The sequence below is a fragment of the Mastigoproctus giganteus genome, chromosome 3 (assembly GCF_048544385.1).
Source record: "Mastigoproctus giganteus isolate SK-2022 chromosome 3, ASM4854438v1, whole genome shotgun sequence".
In the NCBI taxonomy this organism is placed as follows: Eukaryota; Metazoa; Arthropoda; class Arachnida; order Uropygi; family Thelyphonidae; genus Mastigoproctus; species Mastigoproctus giganteus.
The window spans coordinates 236,868,794-236,883,986 of record NC_143577.1 but is presented as its reverse complement, the minus strand read 5'-3'; the positions used below and the strand labels follow the sequence as shown (position 1 = coordinate 236,883,986).

Genomic DNA, 15,193 nt, shown 5'->3' with positions numbered 1-15,193 from the left:
CATTTCAAGATTCCACTGTCTCGTCATCAAAACTAAATGGGAAAATAATAAATGCCTGCAGTTAACAAAAGTATGTTATTGTTCTTACAAAATAATATTGCCAATTATAAATGTCTATTAAAATGATTCATTACTTATACTTACATGAGTGAATTCTTTTAAGAAAAAAATAATAATAAAACCAAATTGAGAAGGAGAAAAGATAGCAAAAGCTGATGATGATGATAGGGCTTGACAGCAAGCATGGGATGATGTGTGACCACTATCACTGCTAAGAGCCTGAGTTATCCAAATCAAGGAATAAAATAAATGTACATTTTAGTTCAGAAATTAAAATTAGCAAGGTGCCAATTCCTGCTAGGAGAGTAAATGAAGTACAGATAACTTAAAAATGAAGTATAGATAATTTAAACTGATATGGAGAAATACACTAGCAATGATACTTATTTGGAGGAGAAAGGATTGCAATCAGTTCACTGGATGAAGAAACCTCAGATAGATTTGTTCAAGTGTAAAGTGTGTTAGTTGTCTGACGGCACCAGGGGTCCCCCCCCATCTCTGCTCCACTGGATTTGTTCAGGTATAAGGTATGTTGGTGTCAGACGTCACCTGGGATTTCTCCCATCTCCGTATGTGTTTCGCTGTATCGAGGACAGTACACTGTCAAGCCAGAGACTTGAAAGTGTGTGGGCCATGTCTGTGCAGTGTGATATGTTGTGCCCATTGTTTGTCCGGCTTATTGGCCACCAGGCCCCTAGTGGGGCCCGACGTTGCCCATACCTTGCCACATGGAGGCTAGCTGGGTGTATCCAGTATCACAACAAACTGCTCTGGCAGGTTCTGCCACCTAGTTTCCTGGGATTTCAGCGGCTAGGACCTAAAAAAAAAAATTATGCATTTAACATTAATGCTTAATGGGATTGCTATTAGGAAATCGCTGGTTGGGGTTTAATGCTAAAGAGATGTGTTAAAGGCCTAATAGGTCAGGAAAAATTTTGATGTTATTAAATTTAGACATGTGAGGCTATACGCTAGATAAAAGCTAATAGTGTTAGTTGTCTTAGAGATTTACATGAAACTGGTAGAATTTAGACGTTGATTAGAATTTGGTAGCATTGTTAAGGGTGTACTCGGTCGATTTAGTGAGAGAGGGGGAGACTGAAGACTGGGGGAAAACAGATAGAAGAATAGGGACAATAGAGTAGGCATCCCCAAAGAGGTAATAGTAGTAGTGGCATGTGATGCAAGAAAGCATGTGTATTAGCTTATGCAGCATCAGCAAATAAAAAAAAAAAAAAAGGTCAGTGGAGACGAGCCCCACCAGGCGAAGTATGGGGGGGTAGGCAGGGAGGAGAGGAGACAGAGATCCATCTCCTCCCTCCCCTGCCTGGGGATGGGATTTTAAAGAGAATCAGGTTAGAGTACCCAGTTCAGATCGCCAATGGCGTGTTGGCAGCAAAGCCGCAGAATGTCTTCATCGGTGTCATGTCCAAGCAGTGTCGAATCCGGTATGAAGGTCAAGCTGCCCATCCTGCTCCAGGTAGGATATGTTAGCTGGCAGTGGGGAACCCACCAGGTGAGGGGGGGTGGGAGAGAGACACATTTACTTCATTCATAATCTGCATTCTTTTTTTTTTTATTATTATTATTATTATTATTCTTTTTTTATATTTTTTTATTTATTTATTTTTTAATACTTTTTTCTTATTTTATAATTTTTTTTCCAAGTTTTTTATTTTTTTTTCACTCAACTCATTCATCTTTTTCTCACACACACCAGGAGAGGATGCAATGATGTGTAGTGTAAATTTAAATACAGTAAACCCCCACTATTCGCGGGGGTTACGTTCCTGAGAAATGCCATGAATACCGAAAACGCGAATACTGAGTTATGGCTCCCATAGTAATAAAGGGGTTCTGTTCCAAAGTATGAAATATATAAGAAAAACTAGTCTAAAATTTTATCTATGTATGTATTATATGTACCTTCATAATATGACTATGTACATAGACAGTACATAGTGAAATGCAAGCATATGATCGAAATGAAAATAAGAAACAATTTAATATTAAATGTAATATTTATTAGAAATTTCAAACCAGCGCCGTTGCTAGCTAAAAAACTTATCCCGCCAGTGCTATCACCAGTTTTGCTAAAGTGTTGATAAAGGAATTTTGCCTTTTCATGAATTATGGGTGAACTTTACAGAATTTTATTTTGAGTTCAGTCTTCTATCCACAGATTTAAAGCCTTTTCTATTTTTCTAATTTAACATCACGAGTTACAGAGCAAATTTTTGAAGCAATTAGCGCGTTTTCACGGACACTACGGCGGATTTTTTCTTCTGATTTCTTGTTTGATCGTACCGTTGACTCATTGATTTTATAATGTTTTGCCACTGAGGAGACACTTTCACCATTAGAAATTTTATCAAATAACTCAATTTTATTTGCTAATGTCATCACCTTCTTTGATCTTTTCTCATTTCCCTTGTTATTCGTAGCCATATTTTTGCGGGTTAGAAAGAACTTGTCCACAATAAAGTCGCTTTCTTCTGTTAACACATCTATTTTACACTGCAAAATGGTAGATTTATCACTTTTATAAGCATATCAATTTATAAATTGATAAATTTATTCAATTTATAAGCATATAAATTAAAAGCAAACGACGAAACCTTCCATTACAAGCGCGTAATACACACTGAACAAGGATTAGCAAGAAACATCCACGCCTCCGATTTTGTCACCCCTCTCCCTCCACCCACTGAGTGCTGTTTTGACTGGGAAAGATAATTTTAGCTGCACCCATGTTTTTTTATGGTGGAAAATGTTCACATGTTTTTAGGTTTCATTTTATATTAAATCAGGAACCGCGAATACAGATACCGCGAATAGCGGTGGTTTACTGTACTAATTAAAACTAGGGTTAGTGTGTACTTAACTGTAGCATTTATGGTTTGTGTTCTTTTTCTCACACGCTTACACTTTTATTCATTCTTCTAGCTCTCATCTCATTTATTTGACTCTTACTTTCTGTACTGCACTCTCTGGGCACCTCAACTTACTGTTATTCTTCAGTTGTGGTGCAGGCCTAGCCACAAGTTTTTTTTTTTTTTTTTTTTGCAGGCCAGGGGAGAATGCAGTGATAGTGTTTATGTGGTTAGTAAATGTTTGTTAGTACAGTATATATAAAGTAATGTAAGTTATTTTTAACTTTGTATTCTTTCGGCCAATTACATTTTTTCTTCCACTCATTCCCATTCACTCTCTCTTTCCCTCATGCTAGGTCACTCTTTCTTTCACCAAAACTGCCATTTATTCACTTTTACCATAATTCCTAGTTCACTCAGTGCCCAGCCTGTTCATTCTATCTTTCATTCTCATTCATTCATTCTACAGTGCATCCCCTTGCTACTATCTTACTGATATTTTTCAGTTTTAATCTGCTTCCCTGGCTGCCCGTACATCTCCCTCCCCTACATGGTTACTTATTTGGTGTGGCGCCAGGTTCCTACACATGGCAGGGTAGTCCTGGGGAGTTCTGTTATGTCAGGTTTCTTTCAGGTGCAGAATACTGCTATCCTAACAGTTTTTAAGTCATCGTCTGGGCATGGTGGGAAACTTGGACAATTTTACTATTGATTATTGTTTAATTGTTGGGGGGGCTGAATTGCCATTCTTTGGATTGCTCTGCGCATTTCGAATACTTTGTGTGTGAAAATTGTAAAAGCTTTATAATTTTGCTCTTCTATGATGAACAGATGTTCTTCTTCCCTGGGAAGGGGAGTAATGCTATTAGCTCTGTTCTGGAGATGTCATATATTATACATTCATATAGAATGTGTGCCCAGTCTTCACTTTCGCCTCAGGTGCAGTTTGGGTCATCGGTCAGGCCTAAAGAGGTTAGTTTTGCCTTTAGGGAGCCGTGACCTGTCAATATAAATGTTTTAAAAAGTCCAGGGGCATACCACTTAGGTGGCTTTGGGCTAACCATTGACACCCGTGGCAGAAACCGTTTGGTAACCAGACCTCTGGTTTCCTGCTCTCACTTTGTTTGCCATAGCTCATGGAGCTTTGTGGCTATTCTTTTTCTTTCATCATTGAAGGTGTTGGTTGTATTAAGGGCTATCCCCAGAAATTCGGGGGGTAGCTCTTTTGGCTACTTCCAGGTAAAGTGGGAGAGTTCCGGCCAGCAACTGTAGTGCAGGTGTGCTTACTGCCGAGCGGATGAACCATGCACCGGCTCCAAAGGTGATAACAGGTAGGAACATTGCACGGTATATGATTGTCAGAGTCTTTCTTTTGAGTCCCCAGTCTGCTCGACTGATCCTGGCAATCATACCTGCATAATTTCTCAATTTCTTCGCCAAGCAGATCAAATGGGGGTAAAAAGTTAATTTTGAATCAAAGACCATTTCAAGATATTTTAGTTTTGTTACCATTTTTATAGTGGTTGTGTTAATTTTGATTTGTGGATGTCTTCTTATGTCCAAATTGCCTTTTAGAAGTATTTGTTTGGTTTTTTCAGGTGATATTTTGAGCATGTGCATTTGGGCCCACTCTTGCAGCTGCAAGAGGATGGCATTTGATCTTGCTCTACAACCACTCGGAGTTACCTTTTACAAGGAAAGTCATGTCATCTGCAAAGGCCAGGCTTTTCACGGGGCCCAGATCCAAGGCCAGAAATTCGTCCAGAATAATGTTCCAAAAGAAAGGGCCAAGGATTGAACCCTGTGGGCAGCCTTTATTCACAGGGCGTGTCAATTCTTGGAACCTTGTGCGTACTGAGACACTTCTGTCTGTAAGGTAGCTGTTTATTACCTTATAGAGGTTTTGTGGGGCATTTGCCTGGCGAAGTCTCCTAAGGACACTAGGCCACCAGAGTGAGTCAAATGCCCCAGCAAAGTCAATGGAGATTGCCAGCATATATTTCTCCTCTGTGTTTTTAACTGTTGTCAGTAGGTTGTGCATGGCATTCTCCATAGAATTGCCCTGCTTAAAACCATATTGATTTTTGGAATGCAAACCTGCTTCTGTGTAATATTGAGCTAATCTGCTATATATTCATATATAGCAGATTTTCAGTCTTTCATATATTTTCCCTAGTACAGGGAGTAGGGCTATTGGTCTATATGATTTGGGATCAGTAGGGAGTTTTTCAGGGTTTTTGAGAATTAATCTTAACACAGCTTGTTTCCATATATTTGGGAATATACCTTCTGTCATACAGTTATTATATAGTGCTATTAATTTATCTGGCGCTATTTCCGCTAATTTTTTGATAATCTCAACCTCTAAGAGGTCAAAACCTGGGAATTTATTGTTTTTGGTTTTAGATAGTGTTATTTCTAAGACTTGTATAGTGAACAGAGGTTCAATATTGGCATTGTCTTATTCAATGTTTTCTTTTATAATGTCTAGCTGGGTAGGGGAATGATTCCCAGTTTCAGTCTGAATTATACTGTCTAGGATATTATTTACAGAATCCACCCAGCACAGGGTTGGGGTTCCATCTGGTTTGACAGTAGTTTCTAAGACATCTCTTGGCATTTTGTTGGTCACTATTCTGTAGACAACTCTCCAAGGGTTATTGTTTCCAGTAGTTCCCACCAAGTGCCTCCAGCATTCCTTTTTCTTGTCTCTTATGAGGGCTGTATACTGATTCCTGAGAGTTCTATAAGAATCTCTCAGTGCATCCACCTCAATTTGAGGCCAAGATGTTCTGGCTCTTTGAAAATGTCTCCTCGCCTGGTGTACCCTACTTCTGAGTACAGTCAATTCGGGGCACCACCAGGGAACTGTCTACTTCCTCGGTTTTTTCTGTGGGATAGATAGGGTTGCTGTTTTTGTTAAAATGTTTGTCATAGTCAGTGTTTGCTCATCCGGGCTACAGTTGCCTGATCTAGACCACTCATTTTCCTGTTTTTGCAGCTCAGCTGCTGTATGTTCTGCAAAAATCTGCCAGTTTGCCTTTTTAAAGTTATACCTTTTGATATCCAACAGGGAGTATTGAGTTGTTTGTAATTGCCTGTTTAGTTTGAAGGAAATGGCTCTGTGATCTGATGTGGTCCAGGCTGGCTGGACACACCAGTCTGTGATTTTATAAGCTATTGAATTTGGTGGCAAGGGTAACATCAATGCCACTCTCCCACATGGTACTGCTAAAAGTTGGGAGGTTATTTGGTTGGTTTAGCACTTGAAAGGGTGAGGTGACTATATAGTCTGAAAGTATGTGGCCTTTGTGTGTGCCTGCTCTGTCTTCCGTACAGCTATGCCATAAGGCTGACCAGCAGTTGACATCAGCACACACTATGATATTTGCAGTAGGTAGCAAGTTTGTGACTACTTGTAGGTATTCAATAGTTGAATTTATATCTTCATTTGGTCTGGAATATAGTGAAATAATGTAAAACTGTCCTACAGCACTGGTGATATGGGCACACACTCCCACTGGGGAGCCGATGTGACCCACCTTTGTGATTGAAAGGTCAGCATTTTTAACTACTATTGCTGTAGAAGGGACACCTGAGGTGTATTCTGTTATTTTATAGCCTCTTGGATATCCCTGAACCCTACCCATATGTGTGTTTGCTCCATATGTGTGTATACTGGATTTGTTCAGTGAGATCTAATTTATCACATACTTCTGAAGCTAATGAAACCAATAAATTGAGATTACAAACAAGAGCAATATGATGTGAAGTAGCCAAGTGCAGGTTGGCTAATGAATAGTGCATGCACCAGTAATGACTCATCAGACTTGCCAGTGTTTTTTGCATGCTGATACTATCTTAAATTTGCTTCACTTATCTTTAATTGGATCTTAGTTACTCCAAGATTTTATTTTCTTATTTCCTCATTTGTAATATGGTTTTGCCACTTTGTAGTTCCATTTATTTTTTCCTAAAGCACACACTCCTTTGTGAAGATATTAATTTTTGATTAATTCCTTTTTTTTTTTTTTTTTTATGAGAACCCCAAACACAAGAGGTATTAGAACCTATAGTACTTAGTACCGTGCTTGGGTTGGAGGTTCAGAAGACGAAAGAAGATATTTGTTGATATTGGACTTGAACTTCTGTAGAATGTAATTTTCAGGAAATACATATGAAGGAAGGTTGTTCCAGAAAACGGCAGTTGAATGAATAAATGAGGAAGATGAAAAGTTGGTTCTGTGGGTTTGTAGTTGGACAGTAATTGGATGTTAGCTGGTGGCGGCACGTGTTCGGACTGTTTTGAAAGAGAGAGCGGGAATCATAGAAGCCAATTCAGAAGAACAGTGCCCATGGAAGTACCTGTAGAAGAGGCATGCAGCAGAAACAGTGCGTCTATGAGAAAGCGAGTGGAGAGACTCTGTTAGAGATGAATCATTAATTAACCTAACTGCCCTCTTCTGAATGGAATCAAGAAGCCTGAGAGAGGTTTTAGGGGCACCACCCCAGATGTGGGAACAATATTCCATGGCAGGGCGGATTTGCGATTTATACAGAGTGAGCAGCTGTTTGGAAGAAAAGTAACGCCGAGAGCGAAAGAGAAAACCAAGTTTTTTAGATGCAGAGGAAGCAATATTTGTAATGTGCTTGTGCCAAGAGAGAGAGAGAGATTAGAAGTCAGGGTAATCCCCAAAAGAGAAAATTTTGCCTAGAAATCGGAGTGTCACTAAAGATAAGCATAGGAGCAGAAGAATCCTTTTTGCGAGATATAAGACAAGATTGAGTTTTAGAAGGGTTGAAATCAACTAAGTTGTCTTTGCCCCACTGGAGAATTACCTGAAGATCGGCATTTAAGGAATTGGCAGCAGATTTTCGAGAACTGGAAGCTGATTGAGCTGGACAAGGTTTCTCAAAATGGAAAGTTGAATGCAATGTGCTATCATCGGCAAAACTATGGATAGGATTTCCAGTCAATGGAAGAAGGTCATTGATATACAAGAGGAAAAGAGTGGGGGAAAGAACTGAACCTTGGGGGACACCGGCATTGGTGGAGAAGTTAGAAGACAGAGAGCCATCTACCATCACCCTCAGTGAGCGATCAGAGAGAAAACTGGATAACCAATTACTAAAAACAGTTGGCAAACCATAAGATGGAAGCTTGTTTAGAAGACCTTTATGCCAAACACGATCAAAAGCCTTTGAGATGTCAAGAGCAACTACTTGTGTTTCACCGAACCTTTCCATTGAATTAGTCCATAAATGGGTAACATAAGCCAGAATATCACCAGTGGATCGACACTGACGGAATCCATACTGGCGATCGTTGATCAGACGGAAGGTTTCTAGGTAGTTTAAGAGTTGGCGGTTAATTGATTTCTCCATTACTTTAGAAAGAGTAGAAGTAATTGCAATGGGACGATAATTAGATGGGAGGGATTTGTCACCCTTTTTAGGAACTGGCTGGATATGAGCAAATTTCCAAGCAGAAGGAAAAACACCTTTGGAATAAGAAAGTGAAAAAAGGCGGCAAAGAATAGGAGTAAGTTCAGGAGCACAGGTTTTGAGAACAAGTGGAGAAATACCATCAGGACCTGGAGCTTTCTTAGCATCAAGATTCGTCAAAATCCTTCTGATATCCTTTTGACGGAAGACCACAGGAGGCATTGAATGGAGCGTGTTAGGAATGGTGGGAGGTGTTTTACCAAGATCATTAATACATGAGCTCGAAGAAAAATGGGATGCTAACAGGTCAGCTTTATCCTTGGCTGAAGTGACAACAGAACCATCTGGTTTGGACAGAGGTGGGAGCAGAGATGGGCAAAAGTTGCGGCCAATAGCTTTGGCAAGAGCCCAGAATGCGCGGCTACCATTAGTGCACGAAGCAAGTTTTCTACTCTTAGCCTGTTCAAACTCTAGTTTGGACTGATTAATAACTGCTTTACAATTGTTGCGAGCTTTGGTGTAGGCAGAAAATGAAACTGGAGAATTAGAAACAAGCCAATTACGATATGCAACATTCTTTTCTTGAACAGCCTTAGCACATTTATTGGAAAACCAAAGTTTAGATAAAGGACGAGAATTTTAAAGTGGAGTGTGGGATAAAGGATTCCATTCCTGCAAGAATAATTTCACTTACACGATCTGAGCAAATGTTGACATCAGAAGTTTTGAAACAGTAATCAGACCAAGGAAAAGAAGAAAAGAAATCTCGCAGGTCATCCCATTTTGCATTCTTGTAGTGCCAAACAATATGAGGTTGGGAATAGCCATGAGATAAAGGTTCCATTGGAGAAGAGACAATCACCAAGTTGTGATCTGAAGTGCCTAAAGGACCTCTCACTTCAACCTTGTACTTAGAAGGGTTGTTTGTGAGAAAAAGATCAAGCGTATTGGCTGTATGATTAGGATTGTCCGGTATTCTTGTAGGTAAATGAACAATCTGTGCTAGGTCATTAGTAATTGCAAAAGCCTCAGCATCTCGACCTGCTGGGTCGGTGTGACTAGAAAACGGAAGCCAGCTGGAGTTGTGAACGTTAAAATCACCAAGGAAAATTACTTCACTGTTAGGAAAGTTGGACTGGAAAAAGTCAAGTTGCAAAGAGAGGAAGTCAAAGAGCTCCAAGTGATTAGTGGAGTTGGGAGAACGTTAGAGACAACAGATGAATTTTACACAATGAGGTAGAGAGATTTTAAGCCAGAGAAGGTCAAAGAGAGGAGTTTCCAAATTGCCAAGTCTCTGACAGGGAATATCAGAACGGACATATGCACAAGTACCACCTTTGAGGCGAAAGGAATCATACAGCAAATAATTTGGACATCTAAGATGAGCAGTAGTTGAATCAACTGATAACTGAGATTCAGTCAGAAAAAGTACATGGGGTTTGGAAGACTGCAAGTGGAAATGGACATCATTGAGATTGGAATTGAAACCACGTATATTTGTGAAATGAATTAGGAAGTCCTTGGGAGGTTTAGATCTTTTCGCAGATAAGCTTGCTCTATTATTTTGACAATTCATGGTGTATTCAATAGTAAGAAAAAGTGGGTGGGACATGCTGTATGAAGTAATGAAATTTTTGGATATGGCGTACGCATGGTAAGAATATACCCAGATCCTTGACATAACGTGGCCTCGACAATGCCTCCAGTCACTATCTGGCAGAGTAGAGGTAGCAAGATTATACACTAGCTGATCCGGAAGCCTCCTAGAGAGTTACCAATAGGTTTGGTCCGGTGTACTATCTAGCGGCCGGCCTGCGAACACCGTTTTAGAGCTGTACCCTCGAAATGTAAGGAATATTGGATCTCGCCACGACATTCATCATAACCTCAAAAATCATCAATCATACTGCATGATGGAAGAGATAGGGAAGTGTTGGCCGGAACTTAGCTCTAGAGACTAAACATGGGTTCCACCACTTTAAGCCTCCAATAAGCAAAGTGGTGGTATTTCACCGGTTGATGAGAGTCATCTACCACCTAGTACTGCCTGGTAACATAGAGGGGTGGCGTTCCTCCATGTGGTGTGGGTGCCACACCTCGACCCCTGCTTATGTTGGTTCACACCTGGGTGGTCACCCACCATGTACTTGTGCATGAAGGTTATACCCAGGATTACTAACAGTCCCACCATCGTGAAGGTACAAGCAGAGATTTGGCTGTCATAGACAGTCCGGACTTCGCCGAAATTGGGTCCACTTGGCTTGAGTGTCACCCGAATATCAGTTCCATCAGCGTTTTAGACACCCAGGTAGCAAGAACAGCTTGTCTGGCATATCTGAGAGAATGTCTGTGACAACCTCAAGGACCAGTGACAACCTCAAGGACCCATCTTTCAACTCCATTTGTTAAAATGGAGGCTCAAAATCTGTATTATAGACAGGTAATGTTGCCGCTTTGACTAATTTCTCATTTTGATTTAAATGAATTTGTTTAACCGATTTTCTTCTATTCCTGCTTCACTTGTTGTATTGTTTATTTCCATATCTAATCTTCTATATTCATTAAAGACTTGCAGAGAAAGTACAAAAGGATTATGAATACATTGACAGTGATGCTGTGGTTTTGTTTTGCATAACAACTGATGATGTTATAAATGAGGTTGCTGGTTTGAAAAACATTTCGTCAGAATAGAGCAAAGATGATAAAAAATAGGTTCGTTGTTAGGTATAAATGGTGCAATTAATGCACTTAAAACAGTTTTAAGTGATTTCTTCTTTGGAGAAAAAAATAGAATCAGGTACTAAGTATGTTCAAAAAAGAATAGCTAATTATTTTATTTAAACCATATAATATTATTTTGTTATACTTAAGTTTTCATTAAATATAATTTTTTCTTGAAATTTATTTTGCAAAATTTATATTCTTATTTTTATATAGTACACTAAACACAGTAGATGGAAAGCTACAGTAGGTGGGTACTGCTGTATGCAGTACCTACTGTACTTCCTTTAAATTGGCATTTTGTTTAATTTGAAATTACAAACAAGAGGCAATATGATTTGAAGTAACCAAGCGCAGGATGGTTAAGGAATAGTGCATACACCAGTGATGAGAGGTGGACCCCTCACAATTGTAAGGGGTCCACCTCTGACAGAATACTAAGATTATTGCAGTACATGAACTGTTTCAACATAACCCATATGAATGTTTTTTACAGATGTGAATCGGGTTATTATGGAGATCCAAGACTTGGAGTCGACATTCCATGCCGTCCTTGCCCTTGTCCAGGAACTATTGACAGTGGAATAAGTCATGCACAGACTTGTGAATTGGATGCTCGCACACAAAATGTCATTTGTTTATGTGATGTTGGTTATGCTGGTAAGTTATCTGCTCATAAAGAAATTAGATAAATTTTTTTTCCAGAGCTTTCTTGTATATATATATATCTGTTTATAAAAAATAAACTACAATTAAATAAACTACAAAGTGTAATTATTATTTTTATATAATATCCAATTTTTTTTTTATGATAACCCCAGAGACAAAAAGTATGAAAACCTCTAATAATTTAGTACTATGTATGAGTTAATTGTTGAGAAGATAGAAGGTACTATTGACATTAGGCTTGAATTTTTGTAGGGTGTAATTTTCAGGAAATACATATGAAGAAAGGTCTCTTCTTTTGTTCCAGAGAAAAAAAGTAGAATGGATTAAGGAGAAGCAAATGTTAGATCTCTGAGTTTGGAGATCTAATGTTTATTTAACTGGATGTTCACTAATTGAGGCATATGCTTGGACTGGTTTGGGTGGGGGGGGTTAGAGATGAAATTAGATGCCAGTTTAGAAGAACAGGGCCCATGGAAATATCTGTAGAAAATACTTATAAAAGAAACAGTGTGTGTGTGTTTACGTAGCATGGCAAGAGTTTGTAAGGGATGAGGCCTTAATTAATCTGGCTTCCATTTCTGTATACAGTCTAGGAATGAGATTGAATGAGGTTGATTTTGGGACATTACTCCATGACAGGATTTGAAATGTTTACATTGTCTATCTATAACTGTTATTCTTCTAAGCAGTTACATTGTCTGTAACTGTTTAGAAGAAAAGTAACACCAGGAGCAAAAAAAAAAAAAAAAAGCTTTTTTGATTCAGAAGAAACAATATTTACAATGTCCTTATGTCAAGAGAGTGATTGGAGGTAGGGTAATCCTAATAAAGATATGTGATATTGTGTACAAATCTTAGTGTTATTAAAGATGATCATTAGAGCAATAAAGCCTTTTATGCAGGAAATAACACTGGACTAAATTTTAGAGGATTGGAGTTAACTGAAGGATTATATGGAGATTAGCATTTTGGGATATCAAGAAGTTGAAGCTGTGCATGCAGTGTAAAGTCCAATCAGTGGAAGAAAGTTATTAATATATAAGAAGACAAGAGTGGGAGAAAGAACTGAACATTGGGGTGCACTATCTACCATTACACATATGGAGTAGCCAGAGTGAAAACTGGTTACCCAGTTGCAAAAAAAAAAAAAAAAAAAAGGCAGAAGGCACACCATAAGGTGGAAGCTTGTTTTAGAAGAGCCTTTTTGTCAAATGTAATCAGTAGCATTGTAAAGGTCAAGAATCAGTTGTTTGGCCTTTTTCCACCATTACATTTCTCACCATTAAATGTAAGTGTTTTATCCATTAGCAATTTAAAAATATTCCAGTTTCATCAGCACTGAAGGTGTCATTGTGGTTATATGTCAGCAAAACATTTTTTAAACGATTTCCCTGCACTTTGGCCACACACTTTTTTGAATGATAGGCCAGGTGAGTCTCAAATTTCTGGAACTATCCATCTGAACTTTTAAATTCTTCAATATCCATTCAATGCAGAAAGGATTCAGCCTTAGTTTTTAAAAGATTACCATCTACAAATATTTTTTGCACACATCATCATTAGCTATTCCAAAAGTACCTTTTAAAGATCCAGATACTTCACCTTTCATGCTTGAATCTTACCTGGTGCAGCAGATTTTTCAAAACTTTCAATCTTTTCTGATCTTTCAGAATAGTGAACAAAGTATTTTTAGGAATACTGAACTGTTAGGCGATGTCAGTCTTAGAATGCCGACCATTATCTACTTGCAAAATCTAAATTTTATCTGCGATTGGCAAAGCTATCTGCTTCCTTGGAGCCATACCAATAAACATACACCCTAACTAATGAAATTAACTTCTAGCCAAAGTTCATTTCATTACCACACTGTGAGAAAAGTGTGGAAAATCTTAACAAATGATTTCTCATGGTCAGGCTGCAAGCTCGTCAGTTACTTCAATATATTTGAAGTGCTCTGTCATTTTTAAATGTGAATATTGTAATAAAAAAGTAAAAATTCAGATTAAGAGGTCGCTAGAGAGAAATCCTTTTATTTTCAATGTTGTTGTACTGAATGTAAAATAGCATTAGATTAATGAGAAATTGGCTGGGACCTACCACATAGGATGAAGAGGGTTACTATAGAAAGCTTCAACTGTATTGCAATAAAAAAGTATAAACAAGATAAAGTGGTGGAATTTTTGGGTCATCGTAGAAAATTTGTCTTTCAAGGTCATTATAACATTCTGGGCATTAAAAAAGAGGGTCACTATAGAGAGTTTTGACTGTATATCATAAAATAAATACACATATTTGAAGAATAATTAAGCAGTAAGTGAAATCAGGAATCAAAGGTTTTACTCAGTTATATATTTTATGTAGTAAATTCTGTTTTGTAAATTTTTATTGAGACTCTTCCTACCCTAATCATATTTTGATCATCCTATAAAAAAAAAAAAATAAATGTTAAATTTTCATTACAGTAATGGAATTTTGGAAATTTAATGGAATAATAGAAATTTAAACAACATAAAACAGATGAAATGTTAAGCCGTATCAGCATTTTGAATGGTAAAAGCATTTCAAAGATGGATATGAAGATGTTCATGATGACCAGTTGATAAATGACAAGTGGTCATTTATCAACCTCTTAAAATGGGGATAGAACTGCAAAAGTTTGGGAAATTGTGGTAAGAGATCATCAAATTCTGCATGAAGATTGAAGGAAAGGATTTAATTCTCTGCAAAATTTATGCTGCACAGACTTTTTTTTTTTTTTAATAGTTGGCGCATCGGCTTCTGTGGCCATAATGCACCTCCCAAGGTTTTTGCAGTACTTTCATCCAAGCCCGAGGCGGGATTCGAACCCACGACCTTTGGGTTGCTAGGCAGGCACTTTACCCACCCTTCTAGCCCGGTCTGCCACAGACTTGTGGATGAGTTTGTTAGTTTGTTATTTGGATTTTAGGAGCATTAGCAACTAAGGCCATATTGCTCCGGGATATGCGGTGGTCATTCCCTGACCTTTCCGCATCCTCTGTATTTGGTGGTGACGGGCTCGAACCCCGGTCTAATCAAGAAGCGTGTGCTACGCACTGCTGCTCCTTCCCACCTGGCTACGGAGGCGCCTGATGCGGATGAGCAGAAGCAATGAAGAATGTTATCGTGTGAAGACTTCATCCAGACGTTTCAAGACAATCTTAATTTCCTCAACTGTATTGTCACTGGGGATGAGTTTTGGGTGTTTCAGTATGACCCAGAGAAATTGTCAGAGCATGCAGTGGACTTCGAGATCATCACCAAGGCACAAAAGGTTTTGTTTACAGAAGTCCAGGATCAAGACAGTGCTGATCATGTTTTTCAACAATTCCTGAGTGAAACTGCAATTTTGAGAGAAAGGCAGCTGGTTCTTGTAGCATGAGTGTCCCCACCTTTCCACATTTCTT

The 15,193-nt window shown here is 38.5% G+C and overlaps 1 protein-coding gene and 1 long non-coding RNA gene across 8 annotated transcripts in view; one reads left to right on the top strand and one right to left on the bottom strand.

The window, feature by feature from the left end:
- The window catches only part of LanB1 (laminin subunit beta-1), a 503,856-nt gene that overhangs the window by 307,488 nt on the left and 181,175 nt on the right, over window positions 1-15,193 (top strand). For all 7 annotated transcript variants that reach the window (XM_090369708.1, XM_090369709.1, XM_090369712.1 and 4 more), the window contains one exon: window positions 11,596-11,759. In XM_090369708.1, coding sequence (XP_090225834.1) covers window positions 11,596-11,759 — 164 coding nt within the window. The remainder of the gene's footprint in view (window positions 1-11,595; window positions 11,760-15,193) is intronic.
- Window positions 1-15,193, bottom strand: part of LOC150088911 (uncharacterized) — a 230,943-nt gene that overhangs the window by 193,096 nt on the left and 22,654 nt on the right. The window lies entirely within an intron of this gene.